This window comes from Varanus komodoensis, unplaced genomic scaffold (assembly GCF_004798865.1).
Source record: "Varanus komodoensis strain SLA01 unplaced genomic scaffold, ASM479886v1 scaffold15, whole genome shotgun sequence".
Classification (NCBI taxonomy): Eukaryota; Metazoa; Chordata; class Lepidosauria; order Squamata; family Varanidae; genus Varanus; species Varanus komodoensis.
In genome coordinates, this window is record NW_025335440.1 from 19,587,278 (window position 1) to 19,606,814 (window position 19,537).

At 46.5% G+C, this 19,537-nt stretch overlaps 1 protein-coding gene across 1 annotated transcript in view; it reads right to left on the reverse strand.

Annotated features, from left to right (window-relative positions):
• CCDC7 (coiled-coil domain containing 7) overlaps nt 1–19,537 on the reverse strand; it is a 125,608-nt gene that overhangs the window by 18,976 nt on the left and 87,095 nt on the right. Inside the window, exon 37 of the mRNA XM_044425013.1 lies at nt 18,001–18,117. Coding sequence (XP_044280948.1) covers nt 18,001–18,117 — 117 coding nt within the window. The remainder of the gene's footprint in view (nt 1–18,000; nt 18,118–19,537) is intronic.

A 19,537-nucleotide genomic window follows, 5' to 3' on the forward strand; every position in this document is an offset into this window, starting at 1 on the left:
CTCAAAAATCTTTTAATCAGAGGTTGAGCAAAAATGGAGAGACCATGCATAGTTCCCTGGTAATGTGAAATCGCTGCTGTATAAACTTTTATGGACGAAGGTTTGAGTCCAGACTGATGCAATTCAAAGAGAAACTGAAGGATCTGCGAAACAGAAGCCGAGGGGGCCGGAAATGAGTGTAAATTGGCAAAGTTAGAGAATCTCTGCCATTTTGCCGCGTACGACTTCCTAGTAGATGGTTGTAGCGCAGATTCGAGAATATACTGTAGGTCTGGGTGTAGATTCTGCTGAGCAGGAATGGCAGGGACGGTTGGTGGCGTCGATACCGGTGCATCGCAGCTGGTCATCGTATCCTCCATGCAGTCAGTTTCAGCGACAGCAAGTCTGGGTGGTGGATTGTGCCCTCCCTCTGGGTAACGAGATAAGGAAGAAGAGGGAGTTGGAGAAATTCTTCTCAGGAGACGTGAAGGAAAGTTGAGAACCATGGCTGGCGTGGCCACCAGGGGGTGATCAGTAGCCCTGTGGCCCCTTCGTGAATGATCTTTGCCAACACTCTCATGATGAGTGGGATTGGAGGGTAAGCATAAAAAGTCATATTTGTCCAGGGGATCATGAAAGCGTCCCCGAGCGAGTCCTGACCCATCCCCGCTCTGGAACAATAGGCCGTGCATGCCCTGTTCTGTTGTGTGGCAAACAGGTCGATGTTTGGCTGGCCCCATCGGTGAAATAGCATGTCACAAACCCAATGGTCTAGCTCCCATTCGTGTGACCGCAACGTATGTCTGCTCAAGAGATACGCGTCTGTATTTTCCGTGCCCGCAAGATGAACTGCTAGAAGAGTGATACCTCTCGGTATGCACGAGTCCCAAATCTGCATGGCCAGGCAGGCTAGTTTCCGGGATCAGGTTCCCCCTTGTTTGTTCAAATAAAAGACTGTCGCCATGTTGTCTGAGGTCACCTGGACGACCTGGTGTAGAAGCACATCCTCGAATGATTACAGGGCTTTGAAAATGGCAAGAAGTTCCAGAAAATTGATATGGTTCCTGCAATCCCGGTGACTCCATATTCCCTGGGTATGTAGATCGGAGCAAATGGCTCCCCATCCCAGCAGGGACGCATCGGTGCCGAGGGTTACTGTAGGGTACCGGGGTCGAAACGGAATGCCTACAGTCAGATTGGCTGGGTCTATCCACCATAACAGGGACCGAAGAACAGAAGCCGGGAGTCAAATCCGTTTGGTAGGTGGATCTGTCTGTGGTCAAAATGTTCCGTTGAAGAACAGTTGAAGGGGACATAGCCTGAGTTTGGCATGCGGAATCACAGCGATGGAAGCAGACATGTGTCCCAACAGGCTCTGAATAGACCGGGTGGGAATGGTTCTTGCTTGTCGAATCCAAGCGATGCACTGAGCAATCGCATGCCGTCTGTCCCGAGGAAGGAAGGTTCTTGCCAACATAGAATCCAGCCGGGCTCCGATAAAGTTGATCACCTGCGTAGGGAGAAGGGAAGATTTCTGTCGATTAACACAGAGTCCGAGATCGTGCAATAGAGCACATGTAAACTCAACAGCAAATGAAAGCCCTGCTTCTGTGTCGGAGACCAGCAACCAATCATCAAGGTACGGGTATATCCGAATTCTGTGTAATCGAAGGTGTGCACAGACAGGAGCCATACACTTTGTAAAAACCCTTGGTGCAGTGGCTAATCCAAACGGTAGCACATTGAATTCGTAGATTTCAGAGTCCACCGCAAAACGAAGGAAACGCCTATAACTTGGATGTATTGAAATATGAAAATAGGCATCCTTCAGATCCAATGAGGCGAACCAATCCCCTCTTCCCAGCAACAGGAGAATACTTTGAAGTGTGGTCATCCGAAACTTCTTTGGTGTTATGAATCTATTGAGAGCTCTCAAGTCCAATATTGGTCTGAGACCCCCATCTTGTTTCGGGGCCGTAAAGTATCTGGAATAGAACCCATGGAATCCCTCCGATAATGACAGGCGACAAATAGCTCCTTTAGCAAGGAGTTGGTGAATCTTGTCTAACAGTACCAAGGAAGTTGGAGTATAGCAGATAGGATTTGGTGATGGCACAACGTCGAATTCGATTCCATATCCGTGCTGAATGATAGATAACACCCACCCATCAGATGTGATGGACTCCCAAATGGAGATCCAACTCTTCAGCTGGTCCCCAAATGAGAGGGGGGAGGCTAGAGTTGGAATGAGAGGAGAAGTTCGCTCATCGCATCAGCGCTGTCGCCTGCCCGTATCAAAGCAGCGGTGGCCCTGTTGGAAGCACTGGGGTGGTTGTTGCCTGCAACGCTGCTGACGTTGATGCGGTTGTTGTTGCCGAGGTGGAAATTGTTGACAGTACTGTGGACGTGACCATGACCACTTATGTCGGGGTAGAGATTGCCATTCCATACGACGGGCCGTCATCCTTGATTCATGGATTTTCTTCAATTTGCTATCCGTCCTTGCATGGAAGAGACCGGAACCGTTGAATGGCATCTCCTCAATTCTCTGCTTCATCTCATCCGGAAAATTGCAATTACGCAACCAGGCATGTCTGCGGAGGGAAATGGCACCGACCAGCGACCTTGAATCAGAGTCCACGTGGTGCCTCGCGGTGGAAAGCTGTTACACCGCCACTTGCATAGCTTCCTTAACAAAAGTCTTAGCAAGTTTGCCCTGGTCTCCCGGGAGGGTATCAATGATGGCGTCCAGGCGTTGCATAAGGAAATATTGTTAATGCGCCAGGATTGCCTCATAATCAGAAATTCGTAAACCAAGGCCCGAAGCTGCATATACCCAGCGGGCGAGGGAATCAACCTTTCTGCCCTCTTTGTCACAAGGCGAGGTGCGTCCACGGGCTTCCCGCCCCTGCGAGGATTCTACAACTGAATTCGGCTTGAGGTGACGGAGAAGAAATGGGATGTCCTCTTCCCGCAGCCGATACATGGACTCGTATTTACGAGAAGTCGGTTGTGGGTGAGCTGGGAGGTCCCACGGCTGGGTCATTGCCTGCCGTAAGGTTGTAATAAACAGCAAGGCAATAGATGTGGATCGTTCACCCCGACCACATCATAAAAACGATCAGTACTCGGTCCCGGCTGTTGGTGGGCTTCTATATCGAGCTAGTCTGGCAATCAGATCGTTAAATGATATATACGGTTCCTCGGGTGACCTGGGGCCCTGAGAAGCAACCGCTGCATCCGGCGAGGTCGAGTCAGCCTCAGACTCGTCGGATTCCATCCAGTAGGGGGGTGGTACACTGGAGGAAGAATCTCCTGGTGACTCTGATCTGCCACTTTCTTTAGATGGGGCCCTCGCTGGGTCTCTGGGCGTTGAATGGAAACGTTCCCAAGGTGCTGGTGGCGAAGATTGTCCCCTGGAGGTCGGATAATAGGCTACGGAGTGGTACTCTTCTCGTCTCAGAGCGGAGGAGTACCTGGCGTGGTACCAGTCATCAGACCTCGCATCCGAGGAACGGCTCCTACGGCTTCTCGGAGGGGAGATGGCGATCTCAGAATCCATTGGGATCGGAGGCATCGGGGTTGGTGATCGAGCTCTAGGTGGAGAATCTCGTATTTCCCCATCTGAGATGGAACCACGCCTTGAATCCAGAATGGGTTCGGCTGTCGGTCGGCACAGTGAGCCCGGTGGGGTAACCCTCATAGCCGCCTGGATGGTCGGGACCGAGGGTGTTGGTTCCGAAGCAGGGATCGGAATCGAGGAAGAGGCCGAGCCCGAGTGGCGGTGTTTTGCCTGCTCGGGGTTCTTCGGCTTCTTAACTGGCTTGCCTGTCTTATCTTTCTTGGCCTTCTTATGCACAGGATATTTATCTGAGTCGCTGTGCTTCCTTTTTCCCTTTTGTTTCCTCAGCAGGGAAACAGACTGGTCGGCCATGGTATGAGCGCCTTCTTCAGAAGGGCGTGAGGGCGGAGCAATGGAGGAAGAGGCCGGGTGTTGCGGCAGGTCAGCCGAAGTTGGACGGCCTTCGGGTGGAGCCACAACAGTGGAAGGCTTAGCCACCAGCCGGTCCGATTGGAGGAGAGCCTGGTCCCACAAGAGTTTGCGGAGGCGGTTCTCCCTGTTCTTCCTTGCCTTAGAGAAGGCCAAACAATGGCCACACTTATCGGTTCTGTGCCCTTCCCCCAAACAAAGGAGGCACAGATCATGCGGGTCCGTGGCGGGCATTTTGGAGCCGCATTTTTCACACTTGCGGAACACTGCCCGTTGCGCCATCGTAGAAAGAAGAAAAAAAGGAGATAGTAAAGCAGGAAAGTAATATTTTTGGGGTTTATTTTTGGGGAACGATAAAGAGGAAAAAATGGTTCAAAAGTTAAGAAGAAAAATAAGTGAAGTACTAACAACAGAAACAAGGGATACAAACTTGGTAGGAAAAAGGAGAGATTTTCCAACAAGCAAGAAGGTAAGTAATAATCTTAGCGAGAGTGAAGCGGCATGAGGCACAACGAACGGCGGTCGCAAAGACTGGAAAATGGCGGACACTCCGCTCCTTATATAATGCTAGCGGGGAGGGAGAGAGCAGTTCCCACCAAAAACCGTTAGCTGTTAATCTTCCAGCCAAAGGCACTGTGCAGGCACAGAACCCATATGTGTGATGCACAGAGGCCATGACGAAGAACAACCATGATTGTCGAGGCCATATGGCCCAGGAGCTTCTGGATAATCAGTTCTTGAATTCGTCCGCCTTCCTGGATTTGTCTGACTACGGAACAGAGTCTTTCCATTCGGGCCCGTGGGAGGAATGCTCGTGCCTGGACTGAATTGAGTTGTGCTCCAATGAACTCGATGACCTGCGAAGGAGTGAGACAGGATTTTTCACTATTAATACGTAGTCCCAAGTTCTCCAGGAGGGTACATGTAGTTTCAATGTCCATGACCAGGTGGTCCCGGAAAGAAGAGACGATAAGCCAATCATCTAAATATGGGTAAATTTGTACACCTTGTTGACGAAGGTGAGCACAGACCGGAGCCATGCACTTGGTAAATACCTTAGGGGCTGTCGCAAGACTGAAAGGGAGGACATTGTATTTTTGAATGTCAGACCCAACAGTAAAATGGAGAAACCTCCTGTAATGTGGGTGGATGCCGATATGGAAATAGGCATCCCTCAAATCTATAGATGTGAACCAATCTTCTCTCTCTAATAGGGGAAGGATATTCTGTAGGGTGGTCACGCGAAATTTCTTAGTTGTAATAAAGGCATTGATGCCCCTTAGATCAAGTATGGGGCGTAGACCACCATCCCGTTTCGGTACCGTAAAGTATCTGGAGTAGAAGCCGCAGAGTCCATCGGAATGGGAGATTTGGTGAATTGCTCCCTTATGGAGCAGCTGGAATACCTCCTCTCTGAGAACTTTCGATGGGGCGGTATAGAGTACAACTCCCAAAGGGGGTATGGTGTCAAACTCAATTCTATATCCAGACTCAATGATGGAAAGTACCCATTTATCAGATGTGATGGCCTCCCAAAAGGGCAGCTGGCCCCCGAAGGGAGGGAGGGAGGGTATGAGAGAGAGAGGATTAGTTTGTGCAACCCGTCAACGTTGCCTCTTATCGGTGGGTTGGCAACGGCAGCCTTGCTGATATTGTATGGTTGGTTGTGCTTGGTTTCGTTGTTGTCACTGAGGGTATTGTTGGCGCGGCTGGTAGCAGTGATAGGGCTGGGATCTCGGATAACGAGATTGAGGCCACTTACGACGGGTCGAGCCTGGGATCTCCATCTTCCAAGCAGTAGCTTGAGTATTATAGATATGCTCGAGCTTGTGGTCTATACAGTCGTGGAAGAGACCCAAACCATCGAAAGGCATCCCCTTGATCCGGTGCTTGGTTTCCTCTGGGAAATTACAAGAACACAACCAGGCGTGTCGACAGAGAGCGACGGAGCCGACCAGAGCACAGGAATCGCAGTCGACGTGATGACGGGCTGTAGTGAGCTGCTGAATAGAGAGTTGCATAGCCTCTCTGATGAAGACTCGGACCAGGTCACGCTGTTGTTCTGCGATCGACAAGGTGATGGAATCCAGCCACTGCATCAGAAAATGCTGATACCTCGCCATCGTTGCCTCGTTGTTCGAGATCCTGAGACCCAGTCCCATGGTCATATAGATGCGCCGTGCCATGAGGTCTATCTTTCTGCCCTCTTTGTCTCTAGGAGCCGAGTGCTCCCTGTTGTCTCGCCCCTGGGAAGACTCGACCACAACAGAGTTGGGTTTTGGGTGCCTCAAAAGGAACAAGATATCCTGTTCCCAGACCTTGTACATGGACTCATACCTCCTGGATATTGGGTGAGGTTGGCTGGGAGAAGTCCATGTATCCTCCATAGCTTCCTGTAAGGTTGTAATTAATGGAATAGTGATGGTAGAGGACTGCTCTTTATGAACAATATCATAAAAATTGTCCTTGATATTCAGCTGGTGTTTGACTTCAATCTCCAAGGCTCGGGTAAGGTGGCTCACCGAAGGTGGCGTAGGATTCCTCCGGTGACCCAGGCCGCTGGGTGGAGATCACTGCTGCGGAGGATGTGGAGCACTCGTCCGAGTCCTCGGAATCCAAGTCGTAAGGATATGGCGGACTGGAGGAGGATTGAGCCGGAGATGGAGGAGGGCGAGAGGTCATCGGTGCCAAAGTGGAGGGAGCTTCGGTCCTGGCTGGTCGAGACCAGTGCCTGTGTTCACTCAGCAGGGGATAGTAGCCATATGGAGGCAGGTAATCCCAATAGTAGGGTCGAGATGGTTTGGGGCCTTCGTATGGCATTGGGACCCCCGACAAGCGATGATACTGGTGGGGTTCAGCCAGTGTGGGCCTCCGGGGAGCCTCTGGAGAAGATGGCATTGGAGTCGGGGAGTGGGCTGGTTGGTGGCATGGCAGCGATCATGGAGGAGAATCTCAGACCTCTCCATCTGACATCGACCCATGAACGGCAGGTTCAGGTGGATGCAATGTTGTCGGAACCGAGGACTCAAGCCTCTGTGGAGATCCGGGTGGCGTAACTTGCATCAACGCCCTTGTTGTCGGTGTCGAGGGCATCGGGATCGATGGTGCCATCTGGACCAAAGGGACAGTCGAATCCGAATCTCGACGTGGTTCCAACGCAAGCCTATGCTTATGGCTAGTCTTGCCCAATTTATCTTTCTTGGGCTTCTTCAAGACCGACGGATCACCGCGGTCGGTGTGCTTCCGCTTCTCCTTTTGTTTGAGCAAGGAGGAATGGGAGGAGCAAAAGGTCTTTTCAGAAGCAACTCCCCCAGATGGCGGGGGAGGGGAGGTCACCATGGAAGGGCCGGTCGACATAGGCTGAGCGGCAAGCTTGTCGGAGGCTAGTAAGGCCTGATCCCAAAGGATTTTTCTCAGCCGGTTCTCTTGATTTTTCCGGGCCTGCTTAGTGAAGGCCTGGCAGTGCCCACATTTATTGGTGCAATGCCCTTCTCCCAGGCAGAGAAGGCAAAGCTTATGCGAGTCCATCGGAGACATTTTGGGCCCGCATTTAGAACACTTTCGAAAGGCTGCGCATTGAGCCATCGAGTAAGAATAGTAAGAAGGAAAGTACGAATAAGTAAAAAGAGATTTAAACCTTTTTTTATATATAGGAAGGAAAGAAGGAAGAAGAGGATTTAAACTGGGAAATAAGGGTGAAACAACTTGGATAAATTCAACTGGAAAGTACAAGAGGACAACAATCAAACAGCAAGAGAGATAAGGTAATGGCTTGAGGCAATGTGATCGGCAGTCGAAAGAAGACTGTGGAAAATGGCGGGTGCGCTACCCTATATAGTACCAGCGGCAAGGGGTGCGGAGTTCCCGCCAAAATCCGTTGAATCTGGGTATTCTGGCCGGCAACAGGTACTGTGTAGGTACAGTACCCATTATGTGTGATGCACAGAGACCACAAAGAAGGAGGAGGACATGTTTACTAATGCTACATGCAGCTGCATCACCCTCTGCTATCAAAATGTCTCTTGCATTCTTGGAGGATTTAGCCCTTTCTCCCCTGCAAGCTTCATATCCATGGAACTACCATCCAGGGCTCAGAATACTTTTCTGACTACTTACAGGCCTTTCCTTAGACCTAGCTTTTTCTAAAAGGTCTATTAGATAACCCCCTAGTTCACCTACCCCATTGTAACTAAGCCTATAACTAACCCCCAGTATATTAACTGAAATAATCACATAAGCTCTCCCTATTTATCCTTACCACCCTTTCACACAATTTTCTGGGTTGATTTTTCTTTTAACAATAAGTTCCTTAAGATGGGGATGTGTCCTTAAGTCTTGCATAAAGCATCACACATACTAGTAGTCCTATAGTAACACTAGTTAATAAGAACAATATGCAAACATTTCCCCATGATAGGTGCAATATGTAGTCTTAGCCTTTACAAATTAATTTTGAAGAATAAAAAGGCCAAGACAATAGATAAGATAGAGTTTTGGGGAGGACGAACAGTGGGTGGAGGTTGGTGGTTTCCTCAATCCATACATTTACTATGAGAAGCCAAGGCATATTGCTTCCCCATAGAAAGAAGCAAGTAGTATGGTACAGAGAAGAAGAAAAGTTGCCAAGCAGTAGCAAATTATGATAGTTCTTCCTTCCTATCACAATATTTTGGGACTATAGTTTTAAACTTAGTAGTAATCAATAATTATTGATTCAGTTCAGGAATGTTAGGAATTGTAGGCCTATGATCTGTTTAAATATGTATAGGATTGCACCCTAGAGTGTTTGAAGTTTTATATGCTATTTTTAAAATACTGTGTCATTTTTGTGAACCACCCAATAGCTATTGGGTGTTATAGAAATGAAATACAATACAGTACAATGATTATCAGCTATTGATATAGTCCATTATATATTCTGATCAGCAATGAGTCTGTATCAGTTATGTGGGTAGACCCCACATAATGTCTTTAGTGGGATATGGAAACTAATTTCATCTACATACTAAACTAGTTATGGAAATGCTAAATTAGGGCATGAGCAAACTAATTTAAGCACTTTTGAGTCCTACTGATGACACTGGGAGAGACTTAAGCACCATGCTGCTAGCTTTGTTCCAAACTTGAAACCAAGTGTTGTGATACTATATGTACAATACTTAGTTTAGTTAGTAAATTAAGTAAGAAAGAGGAAGGGAAAGAAGGCTTAAAAGAAGGAGTAGGGCTTGACTGTTATAGTGGACAATTTCATTTATCACATTAAATTCAAAATAACCTAAAATTATAAGTATTTTATACTCACTATCAAGTCCATATGTTTCTGGATATTCTTCTAAAAGAAGTAGTTCCCATTTATCAATTAAATTCCTTCTTTGTTCTTTTAGTCCATGCACTTTTCTTTCTATAAAAACAACCAGATGTTTATGTATTTTGGACAGAAAGGGATGCTTGTTTAGATGAAAAAAGCATCCTGCAACTCCCAGAATCCTTCCGACCAGCCATGGTGGCAAGGTGCATGATCAGAACTGGAAGATTTTGTTCCATCTAAACATGCACAGATTTGTACCCTTAACTGAAAAGAATGCATTTAAGCATATTTTGCTTTCTGCTCCAGTGGCTTTGTGTCTGTTCATTATACATGCTGTTATACAAAAAGAAAAGTTGCCAAAGGACACTTTCAGTCTAAATCAGATTGAAGAACATATTGAAGTACACACAAGGTTCCATTTATATACTCACTTATACTACTCAGCTGAATATCTGAAAAACACCCTGTTTCTTCCAGTTCATCTAGTTTTGACTCTAGTCTTGAAAGTTCTATGAGATCATTTATTTTTCTCCCTAGAAATGTGAAAATAACAAAAGTCAACAAATGAAAGCATTGTCTAATATTTCCTTTAAAACTAGAATTTTGTAAAATTAATTTTACTATAAGAAAAGTGGATCTTAAAGTAGCAGGACTGAATGATCTGAAAGTTCTTATTTGTATTTTTCACAGTTAACAAAAAGAACAAAGATGCTACTCCCAACCATTTCAACAGTCTTACAAGCAACTTCATCATTTGGTGGACTGCCAGAAGGAAAGCTTATTTGCAATACCACTCTTTAAGAAAATGGAGGATCACATTATGTGCTCTTCTTCTAGAATTATTCCTGGCTCCCAGTATTTATAGTAAGGGCATTTTTCCTACCTGCAAAACTTGTCAAAATGCTGGCAGGCTGGGACTGATTAGCTATTCAGAGACCAAAGATTTTTACTAGTACGGTAAAAGAATGAACTAATTTTTGAATCCACTATGCAATAAGTGCAGAGTAATGTATTCCTGAACTTAGGTTGAAATTTTTTATTTAAATAAAAACATACTACAAAAGTTACAAAAGGCACAAAAAAAGCAACTTTACAAAAATAGAAAAGTACCCCATCCAATATTTACAAGATATCAAAATGCCAAATGTACACATATTTACAGGATTCCCAAGCTTTACAAATCAAATTTACAAAAAGAACATTCTGTAGACTTCTCCTTGATAGGTTCATGCCATGTGTCTCAGCAACATGTATGAGCGGTTTACGTACATTACGTGATCGGGGCATGAGCCCCACTCAACCACGGCCACAATTTCCTCCACCGACTGGGCGGCATCCTCCCTTTTTCCTCGCGGCTCAACCAAAAAATCTTCTCTTGGACAAATTTGACTGAGCCGGCCACGTCAGCCACCTTTTATGTCTTTATCTCTCTGTGGCGTTGGAGCGACAGCGCCAACAGAACGTACAGATTAATCAGCCTAATTGTGGACCACGGCACAGTCCAGTACGTCTTGGGAGCCGTGCTCTCTCTCCACCACCGCTTCCTGGGCACCCTCCTCCTGGGTCCCTTCAATGGAGGAGCAGGTTCTGTGCCAGACACGACTGATTCCCAGTCCTGGGAGCCCAGGTTTGGCCAGTCCAGTGCTTCAGACACCGCCTTCCACATGGCACGTGCCGCGGGGCAATCGCTGACAAAGTGCCTCAAAGTCTCCTTTTGCACCGTCCCGCTCGCGACAGCCCCGCTCTTACACTGCTGTCTGGGGCAGGCCTGCGCCCACCCGGGAAGCCAGGGTCTGGTCCCTTGCAGGTCATACACCTGATGATACAACCTCCACCTGATGTCCCACAGCCGGAACGGAACCCTTCTGTCTTGAAAATATTCTATCGGGTAAGTCTGTTCCCTCAAGTATTGAGAGAGGCTCTCTCTCCTCGCATTCTTGACGACCTGAGGTCTGAAATAGGCCACCTCTAGCAGCTCTCTATACACCGCTCGTTTGATACTCCGCAGGTCCCCTCGGCTAGTACCAAACCATTCTGCATGGACTTTATGCTGCTTAATGAAGCTGTAGAGTTCCCTCAGATATTCGGGCCCCGTGCACCGCATCGTGGCCAAGACGGTAAAGTCGAGGGAGTGCTCCCCCCACCAGGTTTCCGCCCACGGTTTACCCACCCAGTGCTGTGCAAACAGGACCACCCACATGTGAGTTTGGTCCCCTCCCTCCTCCCATTGAGCATATTTACCAAAGTTGTAACTCAGGAAGGTGGTGAACATCCTCAGACGGAGAGCCGGGAGGTCCAAACCCACCTGGTCTATCTGTCTATAGGCCACCACCCTCGCCAGAGGGAAGGTGGCCATTCCCCAGAGGAATTTGAAGAGCTCCTTCTCCAGTTCCTTCATCACGGCTCCCGGAGGGGGGTAGACCACCGCTGTGTTATGCGCTACTGGCAACACGTACGTGCGTACGTAAACCGCCTTTTGATACACGGTCAGTTGCCACTTCCTCCACATTCCAATTTTTTCCTTAACTTTTGAAGCCAAGCGAACCAGTTCCTCTTCCACCCTTCCTTGGCTATGGAATAGTAAGTCCCCAGAATCTTCACCTCCTCTACCTTCTGCTCATTCCTGCCCTCCCCCTCTTGGTCTGTTTCCATGGGAGCTATCTTAAGCTGCTCGTCCTCGGGGTCAAAAGAAATAAGGCAACTTTTCTTCTTGTTTATCTGAGAACCCGAGGCACGTGCGTACGTATCAAAGATCCGCTGCACTCTCCTGACCTCTCTGTCATCATTCAGGAGCAGCAAGATGTCATGGGCATGGGCCACGAACTTGATCCGTATGGGAGCACTGGTAGGAAGGGCCGAACGGATCCCCGCTATCCCCTCCTCAAGCTGTATGCAGCACAGGACAGCGTCCAGAGCCAATACATAGAGGAGTGGGCTCAACGGACACCCCTGCCTTACTCCTGATTGTAAATCGATGCGACTTCCTCTGTGTCCATTGATCTGGGGAGTGACGGTGGCTTCGGCATACAGCAGTTTGAGGAACCCAACATAGGAGGGCGGGAGGCCCTTCCATCGGAGAACCCTCCACAAGAAGGAGTGGTGGACGTTATCGAATGCCTTGCTCTGATCTAACAGGAGAAACCGTCCCGCCCATTTCCTGTCCCGCACCAACTGGAAGATCTCCCGCATTAGACAGAGGGAGTCTGTCATAGCTCTCCCCGGCACTGCACTGGTCTGGCACCCCACGACCAATTTGTGTGCCACACTAGCCAGTCTCCTGTTCAGTATCTTCGCCAGGAGGCGATAATCCATGTTGGTCAATGCTATGGGCCTCCAATTAGCCGGCAGCATCAGGTCCCCTTTCTTAGGGAAGAAAATCAGAGTGCCCTGATAAAAGGATTCAGTGAGTCGCTCTCGGGCCAGTAATGAGTTAAACACTTTTGTCAGAGGGGGGACGAGCCATTCCCAAAATATCCTATAAAATTCATATCCCAGCCCATCTGCTCCAGGGGTGGAATTTCCTTTCGCCGTCAAGATGGCGTCTTCTTCAATAGGTGCCTCTAACATCTGACTCTCCGCTTCTGTCAGTTTCCCATAGAGAGAGCCTGCTTTCTCTCTGGGAATGTCCTCCAAGAAGCGTTCCACCTCGCGGGAGTTAATGTCCTTAGGAGCGAAAAACTGCTGGTAATACCGCCCCATGATAGACAACATCTCCTGCGAGTGGAAGGTGACCGCGTCTCCTTCCTTCTCTCGCAGACTTTTCATCTCTATGGGTGTCTTTGGACTGCGAGCCTTCGTCCGCTCCTCTACGTCAACAGCGGAGCCCTTCACTCTATAATCTCTATAGTTTAGCCGGTTCCTCCTTTGGTTGTAGTGGAATTCTGCGATGACTTTCCTAGACCAGACCAAAACCCCTTCGTCGTATGGTCGTCCCTGATTCATTCTGCTGTGGCACTGTAAGAAGTGAAAGACGGCCTCCTGGTAGTGCTGGAGTCCTCGCCTATTCACCTTAAACTCATACTTGTGGCAGCTGTTCCTAATCGCCCTCTTGATCCTTTCCCACCATTCCAGTAACTCATCAAAATAGATGTCATGCAGGGTCAACATACTGGCCAAAACGTTAGCCATATTGTCCCTGCAAGACGCGTCCAGCATCTTGGGTCTGAGTCTACACAGGGGTCTGCCCCTAGGGTATACCTGCCCAAAGCTCAGCTCGACAGCCAGAATGGTGTGATCTGACCACGGGGTGACGACGATGTTGCATTTCTCTGTCTTGACCTCCTTTGGGGCTCTGAACCGGTCTAACCTGCTTGCTGTTTTCCCCGAATAGTAAGTGAACCTCACCCCATCTGTAGTGGGGAAAGTATCTAGAAACGCCTTCCTGCAAGGCACGGGGAAGAAGTTCAACGAGTTAGGCACCTCCAAGGCTTTATCCCGGAGTCCTTGACTCATCAGGAATTTTTCTAGGTCCCTTTCCTCTGCACTCAGGGCCAGTGCTCTGCTCCGAGCGGGAGAGTTGACCGCACGAATCCTGTCGGATAATTTAGTCCTATTGTTGAAGTCTCCCGCTATTATCAAACAGCGCTGCGTGAAGCAGAAGTTCTTGAGGTTTTCCCAAAACCCTTTCCTCCGGGAACTATCCACAGGCATGTAGAGACCACATAAGCGAAAGGGCCTCGAGATCTCCAGGCCGTCTGCCGACAAATCTTTTAAGGAGATATCGATCACGATCAATCTCCCCAGGAGGGCCTCTAAAATGTTGTCAATATGGAGATTATGTTTTTCCCTAAATAGTACAGCTACCCCTGCACCACGTTCTTCTCCGTAGGACCACACCGACGGTCCCGGGGACCATAATCTCTGAGCATGGCTCCTCTGCTGCTCGTTGCATATGTGCGCCTCCTGTAAGACCGTGATATCATAGGGAAGCTTAGCTAGTTGTGGGATGATCTCCTCCCTTCTCTTTGGTTGTCGTAGACCTCGTGTGTTCCAAGTTGAAAGGCTAAGTGTTGCCATAAGTGAGAATAGATAAAGGAATTGGTGCTGTCTATCCAGTATACAAGGAATTGTAAAAGGTCTCAATCTGCACCGCTTCCTGAAAGACACGAGCCCCGCTTCAATGAGGACCGCTATCCTCACGTCTCAGTTCTTGCTCCGCTCTCTCTGAGGAAACTTCTACCTCCTCGGACAAAGCCCGAGGCGTAGCCCTACCGTCTCAGGATTAACTTGTTCCCATGCTCAGGATTAGGGTTCAATAACTGAGAATATAATCAGAGTTAGTTTAAGCAAGCATAATCCTTTGGAAATGAGAATGTTGATTGGGGAAGGTACAATACAGGAAGAAAAATAAATCTTCCAATCAGTGGAATATAAAATCAGCACTTCTGTAATTTGTATTTGTAGAAAGGGAAGTAAGCATGCAAAGATCCCAATAAAGCCTGCTTCAGCTGAAACTTCCCAGTTTCTCACAGGATCTTCTCTCACACTCTGCCCTGTGGGAAAGATCCTGAAAGAGAGACAGATGAATGGATGCTTACAATGAGATGGATACAAGCAGACACATGCCACCTGAAACCTAATTCAGCAGAATTATTCTTTCCCACATAAGTCCATCTACCACCATGTGCCCTACAAGAAGGTTCACGGGAAGGGAGCCAGGAGGGTAGATTGTTATCACCTCAGAGACTGTCTCACAGTTTCACAAAGTCATCTATGCTATGGGAAGGATCCTAGAAGACAAAAGGGACACCAGAAGGCCAGACTCTCCCAACTACTCTGGTCTCCTAGCAGGGTCACCTAAGGTGGAAAGGTCAGAGCTGAAACACCAAACTAAGATGCATCTCCCTTCTTCAGAGTAACATTCACATCAGCAAAAGAGAATGAATATATATTTTCATTCAGACAAACAGGAAGTATTTTGCTCAGGCAATAACAAACTCAGAAGAAATTGAGTGACTCCAGTATTGAGGCAAGCTGTCCCACAGGTAGTAACGGGCTGTAATGCAAAACTATTAACATAACCAATATTCAAGTCTATGTTCCAATAACAGATGCTGAAGAAGAAATGGAAAACTTTTACACAGGCATCTAGGAGGAATTGTATTTATCCCTGAGATCTTGTATAATAGGACGGCATACAAAAGCTTTTAATAAATAAATAAATATGGATCTTAGGAATGTAAAAGTAGGAAACAAAGCAGATCACAATGTTGTGGGAGGATTTGGCCTAGGAGTCAGAAATTAAGCAGTAGTACAACTCACAGAACTCTGTGCAGTCAATAATCTGCATATTGTAAATACATACTTCAGGCAACCAATCAGAAGACTGTTCGCATGGATAGACTCCTTCAAAGAGGAATCCTGTCAGGAAGAACCTACAATATTAGAAAGTGAAATGAAGGTGGAAGGATAAATCCATTATTAAAATATGCAAATAATACCATATTACTGGCACAAAGCAACAATAAATTGAACTGACTCCTTTGAAAGTGAAAGAAGAAAATACAAGAGCAGTAGTGCAGCTGAATATTAATAAAACAAAAACCATGACTACATAAAAATTACAGAACTTTACAGTCAACAATGAAGAAACAAATTTTGCATACCTTGGCCCAGTCATTAATTTAATCAGAGACTGTAGCCAAAAAATTAGAAGAAGACTGAAATTAGGAAGGGCAGCCATAAAGGAACTTAAAAAATCATCAAGTGTAAGGACGTTTCACTGGAGATCAAGGCCAAGATCCACTGTGCTGCACTCCCTATCTGTATGGATGGTTGTGAAAGCTGGATAGTGAATAATGCTGACAGGTGTAAAACGGATGAGTTTAAAGCATGGTGTTGGAAGACTGCAAATACCCTGTACTGACAGAAAGACAAACAAGTGGATTGTAAATCAAATCAAAACTTTCCCTGGAAGCAAAGCTGATTAAATTGAAGCTGTCGCACTTTGGGCACATCAAGAGAAAGAGAGACTCACTGGTGAAGACAACAGTGCTAGGGAGAGTCACAGGCAAAAGGAAAAGAGGAAGACCAAACATGAGGTGACTTGATTCCATAAAGGAAGCCATAGCCTTGAGTTTACAAAAGTTTAGTAGGGCTGTCAAGAACAGGACATTTGGAGGTCATTCATTCATAGGGTCTCCGCAAGTTGGAGATGACTTGATGGCACATAAACAACTAATTATAGCACAGAAAATCTATAATTCCATTAGGTAAAATTTGTTTCACAGACCACTGAATTTATATCTTAGAGACCAACAGTAGTGGGCATTCAATACAAATCATACTCTGTATGATTTAAAACTTACATTTTCAGAGATGCTAGAACAACAGAAGAACATTTAAGATACACATATGAGGATAAGAAATTTCAGGAATGAAATGCAGATAAGATAATATCTAGAATTGTATAACAATCTCGAATGCTCCTTTGAAACATTATTGAATACTGATGTGCCATCAGTATGCAGATCAAAAGTGTGCGTGTGCGTGTGTGAGAGAGAGAGGGGGGGGATTCAGATGTCCTTTGATCCATGGATATTTTAATTAACCTTTCTACATGTTAATTAATTGTTCTTATTATAATGTAACTATTGTAACTGGATGTACTTTTGAATATCTTATAAGGACCACTTCTCATTGGCATGGAACATCTATGTAATATAGTGAAAGCCTTCCCATATCATGGGCATGGACCTGATGCTAAGGCTCTATAAATATTATTTAAAAGGAATATTTTAAAATTGTTTATGTATTGTAGCATAACAAAACCTAAGTGTATGGTTGCAACTATATATCTCAACAGGGAACAGCATTTTCCCTTAGGACATAACAATAGTTAGCATTTTAAATCAGATTAGTCAATTTCCCATGTACTGTCAATTGTGCATGAAGAATAAATCAGTATTTGGTTAAGGAAGGGGGTTACTTAAAGGTTATTATGTTCAATTGGCCATTGAAGCAAGAGACTCACATGCATTTTTAAGGCTCATGAAGTGCCATGTTTGTTGTAGGTGGCAATGGACAGGCACAAGATGCCATTTCTCTGATGTCTTTTAGTGAGTGGGAAGCACCAATTGTAAGAAAGATGGCTTTATCTGAATGTTAGTGACTTTAACATTACAGTCACTTCAATACTAGCTACAAAACAGTATTCTTTCCCTAAACCCCAAAGCATATTCTCCAGCTTGGCTGCAGATCAGTGTTCTGTCTCTACACCCAAATCTCAACCCCTGTCTTGTCACCTTCCCAATGCAGAGAAAGAATGGTTTGTTCTAGAGTTGTTCCTCTTGCTTCTCCAGTTTGATGCAATGAGTGATTCATTGGTAAACAGCTTAAGGACACACTGTCCCTGCACTTTTAGCTATTTACATTTGTAGCAACCAAACAGAATGCACTAACACAAATGACATGTTCATGACAATCTGTAAGTGCTAAATATCTATTTCTAAAGGGATGTTTCAGAATTAATATAGGAAAGTTGAGTGAATATTTTAGGTGATTATTTCTCTGGAGCTCTGCCTTAGAGGCAGGTTGGTCTTCATCATCACCCCAAGCCCTGTAATGTTCTTCCTTTACAGCAGAATCACTGACAATCAATGGTTACCTTTGAAAAAGGTGTGGATGAGATGTGCTCAGTGCAGTGCTGTGTTAGTTTCTAATGCTGATGTTGCTAGAGCAAATAATTTAAAGTCATTTCTGTGGAATTTTATTCTGCACTTACCATCAAGTCTTGTCATTACATATTTGTCTGAATCAAAGCTCTGTATGTCTTGAAGAACTGTCTCAAGATAGGTAGTCAGGAGGGTTCTTTTTTCAGCTAGCTCCTTCATTTTCTGCTCTGCATAAAAGAATGTCCACATTACTAATTGCATTTTAAAACTTTTCTCTACAGAAGATGTCAGCCTATGAAACTGAGTATATTGGAATAAGCTGAAATTAAGTATCATGGAAGTTGTGTGTCCAAATAGCTGTTTATACAGCTTTGCTAGTCATGTTAACACAAATCCATTTGTGCAGTAAGAGATCTGGATAGCAACAGTAGCAGTTATGTTGCAGAGGTAGCCCTAAGCTTTTATGCATCATAAGCTACTGGTTATGGTAAGCTCCCCTATTTTTTTTATATATATATATATGGATGGAACTTCTATGCCGCCCCATTCGCCGAAGCCTCGGGGTGGCTCACAACCATAAATAAATAGAATCCTATAAAACAATATAAATTAAGTCGCCCTGGCCAAAGAATAAAATAAATAAATAATATTAACAATTAAAATAACGTTTGAATAAAAAGGTCTTCACCTGGCGCCAAAAAAAAATAACGACGGCGCCAGGCAGACCTCTCTGGGGAGCGCATTCCATAGATTGGGCACCACTGCAGAGAAAGCCCTCCCCTGAGTACTTACCCTCCTAATTTCGTTCACGGAGGGTTCCCGGAGAAGGGCCTCTCCCGCTGATCTCAAGGGGCGGGCGGGCAGGCGTATATGGACGTAAGCGCTCCTTCAGGTAACCAGGACACAAGCCATTAAGGGCTTTATAGGTCATCACCAACACCTTGAATTGGCCCCAGACTTCAATGGGAAGCCAGTGAAGCTGACGGAGGACTGGAGTCATGTGAACATAATGTCCAGTGCCCGTCAGCAGCCTGGCAGCTCTATTTTGAACCAATTGAAGCATCCAGACTATCTTCAAGGACAGCCCCACGTAGAGGGCGTTACAGAAGTCAAGTCCGGAAGTCACCAACGTGTGTGTCACTGTCGCCAGGCAGTCATTCTTCAGGTAGGGGCACAGCTGATGGATCAGCCGAAGCTGAAAGAAAGCGCTCCTCGCCACTGCTGTCACCTGAGCTTCCAGTGAAAGCTCTGGGTCGAGGAGCACTCCCAAGCTATGGACCTTGTACCTAAGAAGAAGTGCAACCCCATTCAGGACTAGGTTCAATTCACCTTCCCCGGAGCCCGATCCACCAACCAACAGGACCTCTGTCTTGTCTGGATTGAGCTTCAGTCAATCCCTCATCCCTCATCCAGCCCATTACCTTGGCCAGGCACCGGTTCAGCACAGCCACTGCCTCACCTGGATTGGTGGAGAACGAGAGGCAGAGCTGGGAATCATCAGCATACTGATGATTCTGCAGCCCACACCTCCTGATGACCTCTCCCAGCGGTTTCATGTAGACGATAAATAGCAAGGGGGACAAAATGGATCCCTGCGGTACTCCACGGCATAGCTGCCATGGTGCAGAGCCATAGTCCCTCAGCACC